The 17,261-nt window shown below is 30.5% G+C and overlaps 1 protein-coding gene across 1 annotated transcript; it reads left to right on the forward strand.

The window, feature by feature from the left end:
- Positions 1–2,543: 2,543 nt before the first annotated feature.
- On the forward strand, positions 2,544–6,922 carry LOC106765121 (cytokinin dehydrogenase 7). The gene is made up of 4 exons (XM_014649627.2): positions 2,544–3,418; positions 3,539–3,814; positions 4,758–5,020; positions 6,343–6,922. Exons 1-4 carry the CDS (start codon positions 2,747–2,749, stop codon positions 6,668–6,670), a joined length of 1,539 nt encoding a protein of 512 aa, XP_014505113.1. The 5' UTR covers positions 2,544–2,746; the 3' UTR covers positions 6,671–6,922.
- The last annotated feature ends 10,339 nt before the right edge of the window (positions 6,923–17,261 follow it).

The raw sequence follows: 17,261 nt of genomic DNA on the forward strand, positions 1-17,261 counted from the left end.
CATGGTTAAGCGTGCTTAGCCTGGAGAAATTCTGGGATGGGTGACCTTCCGGGAAGTTTTCCCGGAAAGTGCGTGAGTGAGGACAAAACACACTGGAAAGTCTCGTGGTGATGTGTGAGGACAGTCAACAGTCCCTGTAAGTAGTTTTTGCACTATGTAAAATATAATCACTATTAAAGACAATTATATATGGTGTTTTCATAGGGATTTTATCATTTTCAATAAATATATGAAAAGATTAGTCAAACATGGTCATAAATTACTATTTAATTGCAAAAAAGTACAAATTTTCAGTGGTATAATAATAGAAAGTGAAAATAAAAAGAAACCGAGTTTCTTATAAACTTTATCTTTTAATGGAAAATATATTTTCAACTATAACTAGAATAGTAAAACGAACAAACTTATTGCTTAATTGTACATTCTAATATTAATTGTTTATTCCATTCTTGTTTTTTAATTAATGACCGATATCGAAAATAATTTATGACTTAAGAGAATATGAATTGAACATATATTTGACATTATTTATCTTGTTATAGGTTTAAAAATCCATATTTTTTTCATTAATTTATAATCACTTTTATTAATTTTTTTTCAACTATGCTTTTTTTATCTACAATAATAAAATTCAAGTAAAAAACTATTCGTACAAATCTAACTAGTGAAGTGTACCTTATTTTCTTACATGTTTACTCATTTTTAAAGGAATTTATTCTTAATAATTTGTTTGCATTATATTAGGGATATATTTTTAAAAAGTTTACATAGAAAAAGATGAAAGAAAATTATATATACAAATGAGAAAAATCTATTAACCCGTTGTCTTAAGGTTTTTAGGTAGAGAGTAATATCAATTTTTTATATGATTGGACTCATATCTCATTTGGTATTGTGTATTCTTAATAAATCTCTTCCTTAATAGACCTAACAGTTATAAGATGAATTAACTATAGGTTTTGTAAGTAGTAATTTTTATAAGTTTAAAAAGAAATTAGTAAGGGATATAAATAGAAAACAATATAATTTGTGGGCTACTTTTTAAAAATATTAATTTCTTTCAAACTTTTTTTTCTAACTTTTTACTAAAAGTGAGAAAAATTAGAATTTTATAAATATGACTTGATCCTAAAATTGAATGTAAATAGAAATCAGGATGAGATATCGAGTTAAAATTTTCACAAAAACAAGTTTCATCTAATTAAATCTCTGTTTTCATTTTGCATATGTGAACTAGGATTAATTTCTACATATGTGATAAAAAGAAAGACAATTTCGGTTAGTTTAAGCTAGTATAAGTTAATAATAATTTCATCTTTTGAATTGGGTTATATATAAGTAACTTAGGACTTCCCTAATATTCTTTGTCATCATACCATCTCTTTGAAGAGCATGATGTTTTTGAGATAAAGAAAGTTAACCAATGTTTATAACCTAAATTAATATAAAATTTTAAAAATCTAAGGTTATATACCTTTGTGATGCATAGGCTTTTGATGGATATACACAAATTATATATATAAATTTGAATAAATGTTTCACATTTTATATTTCTGTGAGTGTTTGACAATCCCATCTTCTATTTGTTACTATATTTTGTAAATTTCAGAATATTTTTGAGAAAAAATCTTATATTTGGTATTTAATATATATTCTTCTAAAGGACAATGATTAAGCAGGTTTGGAATATATTCGCTTGCATAAGAATATAGAATTTGTAATAAAAGCATGTGCGCTAGTGGTGACGTCACAATCAAATAAACTCTAATTATATCATATTAAAAATAATAATGATATAATTTACAGAAATAAAAAATAATAGATGAAAAAAAAAATATTTTTTATACACAGTTCTATTTTATCCGGTACATGACGTCTTAACACATGTCATATACGATATTCTATATTGGGTTAATGTAACTGATTCTTAATTCTTGTGCAGCCTCTCTTTTATCAGTAATAAACCCAACAAAATAGTTCTAAGAGATTTTAATTTTTATTTTTGCAAAAATAACAATAATACAAGTGTGAGAGGGCTGATATATAAATAATTATGACTTCAGCAGATGAATTAAGAGAGTGATAATACCATGATTTGATGAGAAATAAACTAGTAAATACGTGTTGGTCCCAACGTAGTTAGAATTATTTAGTTTTTGTCTGCTACATTTTAAAATATGATTTACTATCTATTCTTTGATTTTTAGAACGTATTCATTCTTTAAAGTGTTAAACATCTTTGTCCCTTTTATACACGTGACGTTAGGTTTGATTTGGAATGTATACAAAAATAAAATATACTAAGAGGAGTTCCATGTAGGCACGTACAATTAATAATAAATAATAATAATAATAAAAACTCAGTCTCTTACATACAAGATATGATGATAATATTCTAGGAGGAAAAATAAATAATTAAAACACAGTGTTAGATTAAGAATGTCTTTAACAATAATTTTGTCGTCACATCTCCATAATCACATCTTTAAATAATTAATATCGATAAACGACAAAAGAAAAGCAATAAATGGCAAAAATTAAAAACCTTCTAATTTCCTCAGATTCGAAAAAATATAACGGAAATGGCTTTTCTTTAGGACAGGAAAATTCCAAGTAAATCCAAAGCAGCCGCTATATAAACCCAACTGCGACGAAGAACGCACACAAAACTCTCAAAGGCTCAAACTCAAACGCTACTTCCAAAAGAGAGCAAAATAAAAAAAAAAAAAATTATAAATCTCTCACCATGATAGCTTACTTAGAACACTTCGTGCACGGAAATGACACGGAATCCATGCCTAACGACGACGTTTTGGGCGTCGAAGGTTCGTTCCACTTCGGCGCCACCGCCGCCGGCTGCAAGGACTTCGGCGGGATGAAATCCGCGAAGCCGTTGGCGGTCATACGCCCCGCCGATGCCGCTGACGTAGCGAGGGCGGTGAAGGCCGCAGCGCGCACGGCGAACCTCACGGTGGCGGCGCGCGGCAACGGGCACTCCATCAACGGTCAGGCCATGGCAGAGAATGGGCTGGTCCTCGACATGCGCGCCATGGAGGACCGCTTCACGCTCCTTTCCATCGACGGCTCCCTACACGTCGACGTCTCGGGAGGGGCATTATGGGAAGAGGTCCTGAAACGCTGCGTTTCAGAGTTCCGTCTCGCGCCACGCTCGTGGACGGATTACCTTGGGTTGACCGTCGGCGGCACACTCTCCAACGCTGGCGTCAGCGGCCAGTCCTTCCGTTACGGCCCGCAAACCTCCAACGTAACGGAATTGGAAGTCGTCACCGGAAAAGGCGAAACCTTAGTCTGCTCCGAAACTCAAAATTCAGAACTTTTTTTCGCAACTCTCGGAGGGCTGGGCCAGTTCGGTATCATAACCCGAGCCCGGGTCCCAGTTCAACCAGCCCCCGACATGGTACGCTACTAAATCCTCGCCCAACCAAAAAATATTAATAATTAATATTTGATGTTCTCAACATATATTTTAATTTTTAATTGCTATTTTTATTATCATTATTATTATTATTACGATTAGGTGAGATGGATAAGAGTGGTGTACTCGGAATTTGAAGATTACACTAGAGACGCAGAGTGGCTGGTGACTCTGAGAGAAGGTTACGGTTTTGACTACGTGGAAGGTTTCGTTTTTGTGAACAGTGACGACCCTTGCAACGGCTGGCCCACGGTACCCACGGGCCCAAACCAACGGTTCGACCCGGCTCGCATCCCCTCAACGGCGGGTCCGGTTCTGTATTGTTTAGAACTGGCGCTTCATTACCGTAACGAAGACCACCCTTCCGCTGTTAATATGGTAATTAATATTTAAATTTGTGAACTCTGTTTATTTTATTTTTATATTTTTTGTATTTTGGGGTTTCATTATTCAGCAGGATGTGATGTGTGTACACACTCTCTAGCTGGCGTTTGGGATTTTTGTCTTTTATCGGGGATTGTACGGGTCGGGCACAGAACAGTCCGGGGCACCAATGATGGCTCAATTTTGACCTAGCGGGTCGCTTACTTTAATAAAAAAAAAAAAAAAAAAAAAAAAAAAAAAAAAAAAAACTTGAGCATAGTGGTGTAATGTAAGGGAAGTGAGTAACCATAGGTTAGAAAAAAAAAATAATAATAAATAATTTAAAATGAAGTAAGTTACCCTAAGTGGGTCCCTGGTAAAAAGTCAATATAGGCAGATTTTCACCTACACATGTACGAAGTTAAGCCGAGGGAGGAGGGCTTATTTAATTCCTGTCTGCCACGAGGTTCATAGATAACGTCAGATTTCACTTGGGTTATTTTTGTTTAATGATTTATTTATTGTTGAAGTTTTTGAATATTTGGTAGTGATAATTTGATTTTGTATTGTTCCATGAAAATGGCAATGGTTTTGGTGAAAACTGACTATTCGGTCATCATGTATCTTCCATTGGATTTTCTGACACAAAGCCTCGCCCAAAATGGCCTATGTTTTGCGTTTTAAATTACCAAAGGGGACTGTACCTTGCGAGGGTTGATACCTTAGCAATTAGCATAAAATGGCAATGAGGAGTTCCTTTGTGGGTAAGGCTAAAATGGTCATGTAACATCACTGCCTGCTCCATTGCTCTGATCATTGAGATCTCGCTGACGTTACGGTCCCCACACTTCCGAAAATGCCCAAAAACCCATCATTTTCTGGAATCTGTAGAAAAATATATCAATTCACGCTAATGACGTTAATGCCCCTCAACTCTCTTTCTCTTTCTCTTTTTTAGGAGGTGGATAGATTACTTGGACGACTCCGATTCGTTGAGGGTCTAAAGTTCTCCCTGGATGTGACCTACATGGAATTCCTGCTGCGTGTGAATCGTGTGGAGGAAGATGCAAGAGCCAACGGTATCTGGGACGCACCCCACCCTTGGCTTAACCTGTTCGTCTCCAAGTCCCACATCGCTGAATTCGACCGTGAAGTGTTCAAGAAAATCCTCAAGCACGGTGTTGGTGGCCCCATTCTAGTCTACCCTCTGTTGCGATCCAAGTAAATATTAAATTATAAACTTTATCATTTTAGATTCTTTTGCAGCAGTTCCTTTCATTTCCTTCAATTTCACCACCTACAAATATTTATTCCAGCATTAATTAGTTCCACAGGCCAGATTTGGCAAAATCTTCCCTCACCTTTGTTGAGGGGATAGCAAGCTAAGCTAAGCTAGCTAGCTACATTACATGCATTCACGTCAGTCTCTAATTTTAATGCGTTTGTTGGGTTGGTTGTGTGTGATCTTCACCTTCGCTTCACATGAAACTGCTTTCTCATCACTATACTTGTGTAAACAATAATAATTTCGTTATTTAACCCTTAATCTCATCATGATGTGTTCTATGGGGTTGACACGCAAGAGGGTATGGGACAAGGGTCCCACAGGGGGAACCCAGCGTGACCTGTAAGCCACGTATGTGAGTCACCTGAGACTCCTTACTCTGTTTGCCTTGTGTTGTGTGTGTATTGGGTATATGTATATATTATGTATTTATCTATTATGTGGTAAGTGTGGGTTGGTTTGGACCACTGGGGGTGGTTAAGATCTTGAGGGTGGGTCTAATATATTCCACTCAAAGGGTCAAGCCATGGTAGGACCCACTTCCATCCCCATTTTTGGTCGTAAGGTAACCTCAGCTCAGCTGTTTCATCATACTGACCTGCTCGTACCTCTCTTCCTCTGTATCTCTCCGTACTGTATTGCTAGTAGTTTTATACTACTATCACCCTTTTCTGTTTCATTATTTTCTCTCAAAAAACTTTGCTTTGGGTTACACTTACCAGTTTAGTTTTTACATCTTGTCTGTCCTTGCTTGGCAATCTTCACTGACAAAACTGAGATTAGCTCTCAATATTTTAAAATCTTTTTTTTTTTTGTCCCTGTTAATTTCTCGAGAAAATAATGGAATATGTATTTCACTATTTCACATTGTAAAATGGAAGTAGAGGAGTGTGTGAAATTTGAAGAATGTAAAAGGTAGAAAAGTAGGGAATTGTGGATGGGAAGAAAGTATGTATGGTGGTGTGTGTTGGCAAATGGAATGGACAAGGATATTTAATGGCCAACCGGATTACAGCGACACCGGTGTTTGTATGGACTCTAAAGAAACTCGTTTTAATTTCTGACAGAGAAAACAAAAACCACACACAGAGGGATTGATTGTGTTCTGGAGGATTACAATTTGGTTGCTTTTAAGGGTCCCCTCCCTCACCCCACCTTCCCCCATCTGCAACTGCTTCAAGTCATGCGCAACCCATAATCAATAACATGCTTCAATTCATTGATTCTTTCTACTTTTGTTTTCTTTTGTGTTAATCAGGTGGGATACTCGACACTCGGTAGTGCTTCCGGATAGCAACATTTTCTACATTATAGCCTTGCTCCGATTTATTCCACCACCACCAAAGGGACCACCTACTGAACTCTTGCTCCAACAAAACCATGACATTATTCACCTCTGCTGCAACAGAGCCTTTGATTTCAAGCTCTATCTCCCTCACTATCAGTCACAGGAGAACTGGATGCGACACTACGGAGACAAATGGACCAGATTCCTCGAGAGAAAGGCCAATTTTGATCCCTTCGCTCTTCTTGCACCTGGACAGAAAATTTTTTCCCGAATCCCTCAACCCTTGCCCATCACATAATAAATAAATAAACACTCTTAATTAATTTATATTAATATATTGTTTTTCTTTCTCTTAATCCACTGTCGTCATTTTCTCTTCATTCCATTTTTCTTTCTTTTATCCCCTCCTTTTTCTTCTGTCATACCCTTGTACCCATATTGTAAATCAACATTTCCGGGGTGAAATTAATGTGAATCTCGATCTTTTTCTGCTGTTAATCAAGTTTCAATACAATTTCACAGTAAACTTTAAGTGCTTTTTTCTCCTTAATTATTTCTGTTGGTAAAACTCAAACTTGAACAGATCAAGTTAAAGATGGATATATATTAAAAAAAGGGGGTTGGTGATGGATGTATGACACGTATAAACTTATTAATTTGTTTCTATAATATGTTAAGTAACACTGTATATAATGAAGTAAGTAAAGCAGGTAGTGCTTGTCAAAGTCGTTTTCCCTTTGGATTTTTAATCTTGGGGAACAACCTGCGTGCCAATCATGAATTGGGAGCGAGCACTACATGTATATGTGTCTTATCTGAGACAGCATTAACTGGCCTTGATCTTTCACTTCATTCATGTTTGTTTCATCCTTAGCCAGCTCTTTTCAATTTGGGTCGAAAATTTTCAAATTAACTCGAAAACTGGAAAAAGTAAAACTCAGAAAAACATATAGAAATCTGAAAGTGAGGCCACTTGGGTTTGGAGTTAGGTATATGTGGGATTCTTTATTCCTCCTTTTGTAGCTTTTTGAAGTAAAAAGAACAAGTCCAATCCAATAAAAGAAGCTAAAAAATCTGAAGGGAAAGGTTTGGCTTTTCTTTTCTTGACCCTTTGAACTGGTTTCCACAAATCCTCGGGCTGTGCTGGTTCGTTGTTTGACGCGAATATCAAAGAAAATCTATTTTGCTTGTTGATTCTCCTCTAGCTCCACTTCCACTTCGATATACATCTAGATATATATTATTATTATTATTCTTTTTGTTTTTGGAAGTTTTGTTGTGTTTGTTTGGAGGTGTAACTTGCTTTTACTCGCATGAAAAGTAGAGAAAGGTAGAAAAATACTTGGTGGGTGGGGGTCCCCTACGTAGCTTTAGAAGGCAATAATAAGATCATGATTTCTTGTAAGAAGCACCAGCCAATGAGAAAGCGTTACGCGATTAGACTCATGCAAAAGTAGAATCTACGTTCTATGGTAAACGTGTCATGCACGGACGTGCTTATTTTTCTCTATGTATCTTTGGACTAACACAGTACGGACGCGTAACCTCTGCGCGTGTATCTACACTCTCTTTCTCTTTTTTACATTATAACTCACACCTCGTGCTTTTTCAAAAGCACCCCTTTCTTTAGTTTCATCACACATGCAAATCTACCCAAACACACTTCCTTAAACTCTACAACTTAGGTTTCAACTGTTGGGAAATGTGAAAAATAAACAACCTCTTCAATGTTTTTTTTTCTTGATTTTGCATTCTAATTAACAATACAAGATTATGTATTGTTTTAGAAAAAAAAAATAGTATATAATTAGGCTGTTGGAATTATGACAGGAACAAGTTTGAGATATATGAAATGAATGGGAATTGGAAAGGCAATGTCACTTCCAAGAAACAGAGAATAATCACTACCCTAATGACACTATATAGCTCAATTCATAAACTCTTACCATTCTCTATCTGTCAATTCTATGAACATCCAAAGGAGACAAATTCCTAATGTTCATAACTGTTCTTAGTGCACGGATTCTCACGTTATACACTCTTTTTCCTTCTCCAATTACCTTTTATATTAACTTCATCTTTTAATCTAATATTATCAAATATTAAATGAAATACACCACCACTAGCAATTGTTTTTATCACCTTCTTCAATTAAAATGAATTTTTTTAACAATCTTCCAATGGGAAGAAAGAAATTATTTGTTTGATTTAATTAACTGAAAAATATAATCATATATCTTCTATGGTGTTCTCCTACTTTTTATTGGACAAAACTAGTATCTACTCCAAAAACTTTGTTAGAAATTTTATAATGATATCAAGTAATTAATTAATGCAAATTAACATTATACTCTAATTTTGATATTAGTTATTTTAATTGTGATGTACTTTATTTAACTAATTTAATTTAACAAGTTGGACAGAATAAAATTAGTCATTACTTTTAAACCTGTCTGATTTAGAGAGCAACTAATAACAGGAAATAAATTATTAAATTGAAAATAAAATTAAAATTAAGATTTTTTATTGAAGAAAAATATAAAAGAAGTAGAAATAGTAAAACCTATCCTTCCTTTTTTAAAATAGGGTAAGGAAATTTCTTTCTCAAAATATGTTCATAGGAATTAGGAAATGAATTATATATTACATTCCCTCCAAGAGTTCAATTTTGCACATACGGAACAAATAATATATATATATAATTCCTATATATATAATTATTTTACTTTTAAAATTAAAAATATTTATTATAGTTTGGAAGAAATCAAACTAATATAAAGATTTATATTAAAATTTAGATGAATAAGAAATAGGCTCTACTGGTTTGAGGTGGTGAAGTCAGATCAAAAGAAAGGACATGTAGTTCCATTCTCCTAGCTTGTTAATGGAGAATCAAATGTCAAAATAATGGTGGAAACTAGATAGTTAGATGCTCATCCTTTCATTCATAAATTGCTTTATCTTCTTCTCAGGATCTTTTCAGCTTATTAACAATTACTAAGTATGTCTTTTCAGTCACAAATTTAAATCGATGTGATGATTTACTTTAACAAGAAATTTATTTAAAAATTTACCTAGATGGGAATCAATTCCTTCTTTAGCTTTCTGTTGTAAGATATGCAAAAGAGTGAACAGGAAAAAGATATTTACTATTAAAATAGATAAATTAAATGTAACTCTAAATTATTTTATCACTGAATTTTCAATACAATAATTTCTAAACTCGATTTCATTAAAAAGATGTTAGGATTAAATTAAGATTGGTGAAGGGTTTACTTAAGACAAAATTGATTGGTAGATATATAAATAACATAAGTTTTTTGGTAAATGGGATATAAAGAATAATTTGTGTCTCATTATTATACGTTATTATATTATGTAAATTAAAGTATAGTTTATCATAATTTCAAATCAATATTGGTGTTCTCATAATTTATTTATTTTTTTAAGTCAGTTAGTATTATAATAGGATTTGATTACATCAAAGCAAATCGAATTCTCTTATACTTGTCTGTACGTCAATGTCTTGATTAAAATATTGAATTAAGATTTTGAATAAAGTAAGCTAATTGGATTGAAAGTTAAACATGATTAATTTGACCAAAGAAAAACTCAACTGATATTCTCTCACTCTTTTAATCTCATAGACATCATTCAAAACATTGTAAAAAAAAAAAAAATTCCATGTTGTGTCTCAAATTAAAATATCATGTGGAAAAAAATAATATGTACAAATATTTCAAGTTATATCTCAAATTAAAATATAGTAAAAATCAAAAGCGTTTCTATCAATGGTGAAAAACATAAAATAACCATTAAAATAGATTATGGTCTTCTAAAACATGTCTTCTAGGTTGAAATAACGACAATTTTGAAATTATTGAAAAATATTAAGTATTAATTTTTCTATTAATCATGTGATATTGTTATTTTTCTCGTATTTTCTTTTATTTCATGAAAGTAGTTAATTAACAACATGAATATTTGACTTCAATATCATTAATTGATTTTTGAATAAAATATTATAAGAAAAATACAACATCAATAAAATATAAGCCTAATCTATACAAAAGATATTATAAGAAAATTTCTCTGAAGTAATGGAACGAAATTAGAACTACCATCAAGAGCTGCTTTTTGTTTGAGGGATAAGGATGACTCTTCTCCACCATGTACATCTCTTCTTATTATCCAACTTCCGAACCTTAAAAACTTCAATAACATGTAAATATTTATTAAAAATTTATTAAAAAACTCTTCTTCCATTTTGTTATATATAGAAAATGCTTACAAATTAGGGTTATTTTGAAAGCTTAATTCTAGGGTTTCCATTTACCGGAATGGGAAAAGTTTTGAAGATTTTAGTTTACTTGATCCATGTAGAAGCACGTGGGTTATCTTCTTTTGTTGGAAAAAAAAAATAGTATGAGTTTGAATGCTCAAAAGCAGAGCTGCTTTTTCATGCATGGAAGACTATTTGCAGCAATTCCCATTTTCTCCATTTGGCAATTCATTGTACGACCCTCAAATTTTTATAAAATTATAGTTTTTCATATGCCATATCACATTTCACTTTACAGAACTCTGCTCCATCTTCCATCTCTTCCATCTTCTCTCCCCATAAAGAATATTCCACCTTTTTATCTCATTACTTCAAAATTAAATATCAATTCAACTTTTACATTTATTTAAAATAAAAAAAAAAAGTTAGACATCATGTATAAAACGTATAGAACGTACTAACAGGATTTACAATGACTCTAATACCATGTTAGATGTGAACTTTAAACTTAATTCAATTCTACAAAACCGACTTATAAAGTAGAGTTTGTACGCATTTATATATTATGAATTGACTTTATCTCTAGTTGATACGAGACTTTCAACGTTATGTCTCGTTATTATTATTATTATGTTTTTTTTAGTAATCTTTGACTCAAAAACAAAAATACTCATAGAATAGACTAGATTTTATTGTTTACGTGAAGAATCAATGGTAAATCTTATGTAGTATTAGAATACAAGATTCGAAGAAGATCTTAGTCTAATAAAATTTAACATAAGATATTGGGTTCTCATTAATGCTTCGAGGGAGAGCAGAAACTTTGTCCAACTTTTCATTGCCTTTATTTTTATACATTTCACATTGTCTTTATATCTCCACTGCTAACAAACTTTATACCAACTTTTCCGTTTACAACGTGATTCTCCCACGCTAAGGAAACTCCATAGTAAAACTTTACGTCAAAAATAGTTTTACATTTCTATCTAATTATAAGTTGGGTATCATATAAGTTTATTAATCATTAAAACAGTCATTTTGAAACTTATGTCAATGTGATTCACAATTTATGTACAAGTTTTTTGCGTTTTGGATTATTACTTTATGAGATTATTAAGTATGAAATAATTTCTTTAATTTTTATTGGTTGAGAATAAAAGTTATTTTCAATTGTATTATGAAATGAGTTTCTTTTCATCTTTATTTTATTTTTCTTTTAATTTCACGACGAATGCCTCATTACCATTATCATATTAAAATAAAATTAATGGTGGCAAGAAAGAATACCTTTCAAATACTTAGGAATATTTGGTAAAAATAACTATAATTTCTTAAGAATTTGAAAATGGAAATATTTAAAACGTAATATTTTTTGTAAAACAAATAATCGCTGGTATTTGTTTAGCTATTTTTCCTCATAATTATTTTCAAGAAATATTTGAAAATTCAATTTTTTAAATTAAAATTTATTTTACTATAATGTACCGTGTTACTTTTTTATATCATTTGAGGTGATAATAACTAATGTTTCTAATAAAATAGTCAGTTTCTAGAAAATTTATATGACATTCTCGAAAATCTGTTTAACCAACCAACTATTTTTTAAGAAGAATGATGATATTTTGACAACACTTTTTGACAACTTTTTTTACAACGGGACACCTGTCATTACTTTATTAGTCTATTTGAATTTATGTTTAAAAATATATTTAAAACGAACTAATCACAAACTGTCACGTATGCATTGTCAAAAAGTTGTTAAAAAAGTGTTGTTAAAAGGACTTTTTCCTTTTAAGAATTGCATTTTTCAACATTTATGATTCTCTTACATGCAAAAACAATTACTATTACGCTTGGTCCTTTATTGCAGCTGGTTGTCCTTTGAGTTGGAGGCCATTGATTCCTGCACCCTGAAAATTATTAAGTACACTCCCATAATAATAGGAAAAGACTCAAACATCCTTTAGTTCTGGAAAGCTTTCTTTAGAAAATCTTATTCCAGAAAATTTAGTTCGGAACACATTTCATACCTTTCAAAAATAATATTTCGGGGATTTTGTTCTGGAAGTTCTATTCTAGAAATTCCAAAAAGCTTATGGAATAAGAAATCCGGAAGTCACTTTTCCAAAGGATGAAATGGTCATTTCAAGAGTTTGAAAGGGTGCGTGACTAAATTGTTGAAGTGCGGGAAGTAAAAGCCTGATTTGTGAAATTGGGCTCGGTTATTAAGGGGGATGGATGGGTTAATAGGTTACATGTTAAACCGTTTGAGATTACATTGAAAATAGTATGTAATTGGACTAATTTCAAATTCATCAACATATCGTTATCTTTCTCTTTAAAATTCATTAGAATCATTAAAGTAATTTCTATTTAAAATATGGCAAGCATAATATAAAATCTCATCCCATGTATCCTTAAATAAATTATAATTTTTAAATATAATATATACAATATTAAGTAATTTTATTTTTCTTTTATTTAGCTTCGTGTCTCTTCATAGACAATAATATCATGCATTTTACAAAAATTACTTATTTTTAAATCATGTATTCTTCTCTCTCAATTAGAATGGAGAATATAAATTTTTCTTTATAATTATTTTCTTATTTCTCCATTTTGTATATTTTGATTTTATCTCTGGTATTAATTAAATAGACATAATAATATTTAGATAAATTATTGGTAAGATTAATGAAATATATTATGTTATCGTGTGTTAAATCATCACTATGTCGCATAAATTATTATTAACTAATTCAACTTCTTATTTTTTTTATTTATAATTTTGGTTGTTTTTCTTGAACATGTAATTCACACTTTTACTTTCATTAAATAAAAGTCTTAGGATTAGGAGACATTTTTTTTAATTCAAATTTACATTACAAGTTTAATATGCTACATATCACAATATTAAAAATTCTCAATAATTAAAGAAGGATTATTGGATATTTAATTATTGAAAAAAAGACATAAGATTTAGCTTAAAAAATCATTACAAATATATTCTTCACTAAAAAAGTGTCATATCTAGTCATAACGACTCTATTGGACTCATAAATAGTATTTTAACCTCGTTAAACTAACAAAAAATCATTATATTTTTTCTATTCCCTTTAAAACAAAAATAATTTATGGACGAAAACTCTAATTTCACTTAACCTTCTTCTATAAAACGTGTTATACTTCATTAGTTATTTTCTTCAATTAAATACTTTTTTTTTTTTTGCATTTATTGGATCAAACAGTTTAATACTTTAAAACCTATGTACTTAAAAATTCAACACAATTCAACCTAAATAAAATACCAACTTTGTTGTATTTATGGGAATATAACGGAAATAATTTACAATGCTTTGAATTTTACATGTATTTATTTAAAAAGTATTTACACTAATTTTTAGCTTCAATTTATTTAAAACATGGTAAGAGAAATATTATTAGTTCACCAAGAATATTATTTAATTAAAACTTATAATCTACATTAACTTTTTAATTCAAACTATAATGGGCTTTCATTCAACTTTATATATTCTTCCAATTACTGTGTGTGGTAACAATCCACTAAGAATGCAGTATAACAAAATTCAATATAAGCTTAAATAATCGCTTTAATTGATCAAATTATCAATAAATTGAATAGAATACACTACAAAACAGTTTCATAACATCACGTTATACAATTAAATGTGCATGTGTGGAAAAACTAATCTAGAAAAAGAAGTAAGATATAGTCAAAATCCAATATATATATATATATATATATATATATACAGGGTTTGCTAACTTGCGTACGCCTATTTTTCAGTTGGTACATTTTAGCAATGTGTACCGGGTTTCAGTAGACAAAAATACCCTTATATCATGAATTCTAAGGTTTAAGGTTAAGGATATTTTAATAATTTTCATTCTTAAAATTAAAAAAATAAAAAAGAAATCCCCAAACCCTTACCCACCTCTTTCATTCNTAACCCTTACTCTTTCATCTCTTTCACTCAGACTTTCTCTCTGTCATCCCTGCTCTAGCCCCAATTGAAAAAATCAGAAAGATTTGTCTTATTTTAATAATTTTCATTTTTAAAACTAAAAAAAAAAAAATAAACCCTTACTCACTTCCTTCATTCCTCTCAACCCTTTCTCTTTCCTCTCTCCCACTCAAACATTTTCTCTGTCATCTCTGTAGCCCCAACTAAAAAAACACTCATTATTAAATAATAAAAAAATTAAAGCACCTAATTTTTTCTTTATATAATTTTAAATAAAATTTCAAGATTTAGAATTTTTATTGTTTGATTTTATCGTTGAGAATTTTATTGTATTTTGATTTGTTTTTTCTTTAGTAAAGGAAAACAAGTTAATGAATTTCTACCAAAAAAAATTAAATGGCCACGGAGCAATGTTACGTAGTGTCTCAGAATGTAAAGGAAGGATGCTCATTAGTCTTGATGCAAGTTGTGCCAGTCGGCTGTAATATATATAGTGAAGATAATGAAATTAAAAAGATTATAAATGAACTTTTTTCGGAAGGTAAATATGTCAATGACTCAACTCTTTACAAAAGTAAATTGTTTAATAATGAGTGTTTTTTTAGTTGGAGCTAGTGCAGAGATGACAGAGAAAATGTTTGAGTGAGAGAGATGAAGGAGAAAGGATTGAGAGGAATGAAAGAGGTGAGTAAGGGTTTGGGGTTTCTTTTTTCAGTTTTGAGAATGAAAATTTTTAAAATAAGGAAAGTGTTTGATTTTTTTTCAACTGGAGCTAGAGTGGGGATGACAGAGAAAAGGTTGGAGTGAAAGAGATGAGAGAGGAAGGGTTGTGAGAGATGAGAGAGGTGGACAAGGGTTTGCAAGGTTTCTTTTTTTATTTTTTTTAATTTTGAAAATGAAAATTATTAAAATATCCTTAACCTTAAGCCTCTGTTCGCATGAGGGCACTTTCCTGTAGCAGAAGATTTGAGAGGATGGAATTTGAAATTTTTTTTGTTCCTTTGAGATGAAATGCAGGTAATTGAAGAGATGGATTTGTGGGATAATGTAACTATTCACGTCTCTACAAATAGAAGAGATTTGCACGGAATTAATACATTTTACAATATCACCCTTCTGTTAGTGTTATTATTATTATAATAATAATAATAATAATAATAATAATAATTAATAATAATAATAATAATAATAATAATAATAATTATTATTATTATTAATTAATAATAATAATAATTATTATTATTATTAAATAACATTTATATTACTTAAATAATTAGGGGTATTTTGGTAATCTTCAATTTTTATTAATTAAACTAATTTTTTTATATTTATCACATCAATCAAATCTTACACTTATTCTCATAAACTTTACTCTCAAATTTACTCTCAATTACCCACAAATCCACTAAAAAAAAAACAACAAAAAAATTACTCTCAAATCCACTCAAATCCATTCAAATCATCTTCCCTAAATCATCTCTTCCAAATCTTGACAAAAGAACACAGCATAAAACTTAATTCATGATATATAAGGGTATTTTTGTCTACTGAAATCCGGTACACATTGCTAAAATGTACCAACTGAAAAACAGACGTACGCAAGTTAGCAAACCCATATATATATATATATAAACTTGTGTGACAAAATATATATTTTCTCTTCATTTCTCAATTCCTTTTCTTTTTTTAAGACTATCTTCATATTCACTCAAATACTTTTCTTTTTCCTTCTTCATGAAAATAAATCTAAAAGTTAATCATTGCAGTGTTAAACAACAAATTGAATTTTAGTTTTGTCTTAGCCAAAATAAATGTTGAGTTTTAAGTTTGTTTGTGTATACATAATTTATTCATCAAATTAATTTTGATTCGTTCAATGAAATATTTTTCTCAATGAAAATCTATAAAAAAAGGAATTTGTAATTTTTGATAAATTTCATTTAGTCAAATAATTTAGTTCAATCAAAATATAGATTTTGCTTAACAAAATTTCTTGTATTGTTTTCTCTATATTTAATCTTATATTGTGATAAAAAAAAAAAAAGTAAAAGTCATGTCATAAACTCCAATCATGCAAAGGCCATGTACTTATGATAAACTACATGAAGTATGATATTCTTCTTGTAATGGCTCACATTAAAAATATTTTTTGTGTTTTTTTTTTTTTCATGCAACTAGTGCTTAAAGTTAGGGAATATAGTGAAAAACTAAAAATCACAAATGAGGTCAACTTCATCCAGTAATATTTTGTAGATTTAGTGACAACAACAACAAAATTAGACTTTTTTTTCCCATGAGTAGTAGAGTGGAGACTTCACAATTTGACTCCAATATTTGTGTCCAATAAATAGTAAATACTTGAAAAAATTTATACTTAGAGCAACACATTTCTTTATGTCTAGTAGTGGATGTTTTAGATTTTATTGTTATGTAGTTGTGTTCTGATTTTATGGATTTTATCCCAATATCTTAAAAAAAAATATCTTGTGTGGATCAAAATTTTATTTATAATAAATTTAAGGAGCCAAATATATATTTGAAAAATCACTAGTTTAAAAAGAGTTTATAACGTCTCTAGTTTTATATTGTATAACCCAAAATTCGATCTTAAAAATACGTGT

This window comes from Vigna radiata, chromosome 6 (genome assembly GCF_000741045.1).
Source record: "Vigna radiata var. radiata cultivar VC1973A chromosome 6, Vradiata_ver6, whole genome shotgun sequence".
Lineage (NCBI taxonomy): Eukaryota > Viridiplantae > Streptophyta > Magnoliopsida > Fabales > Fabaceae > Vigna > Vigna radiata.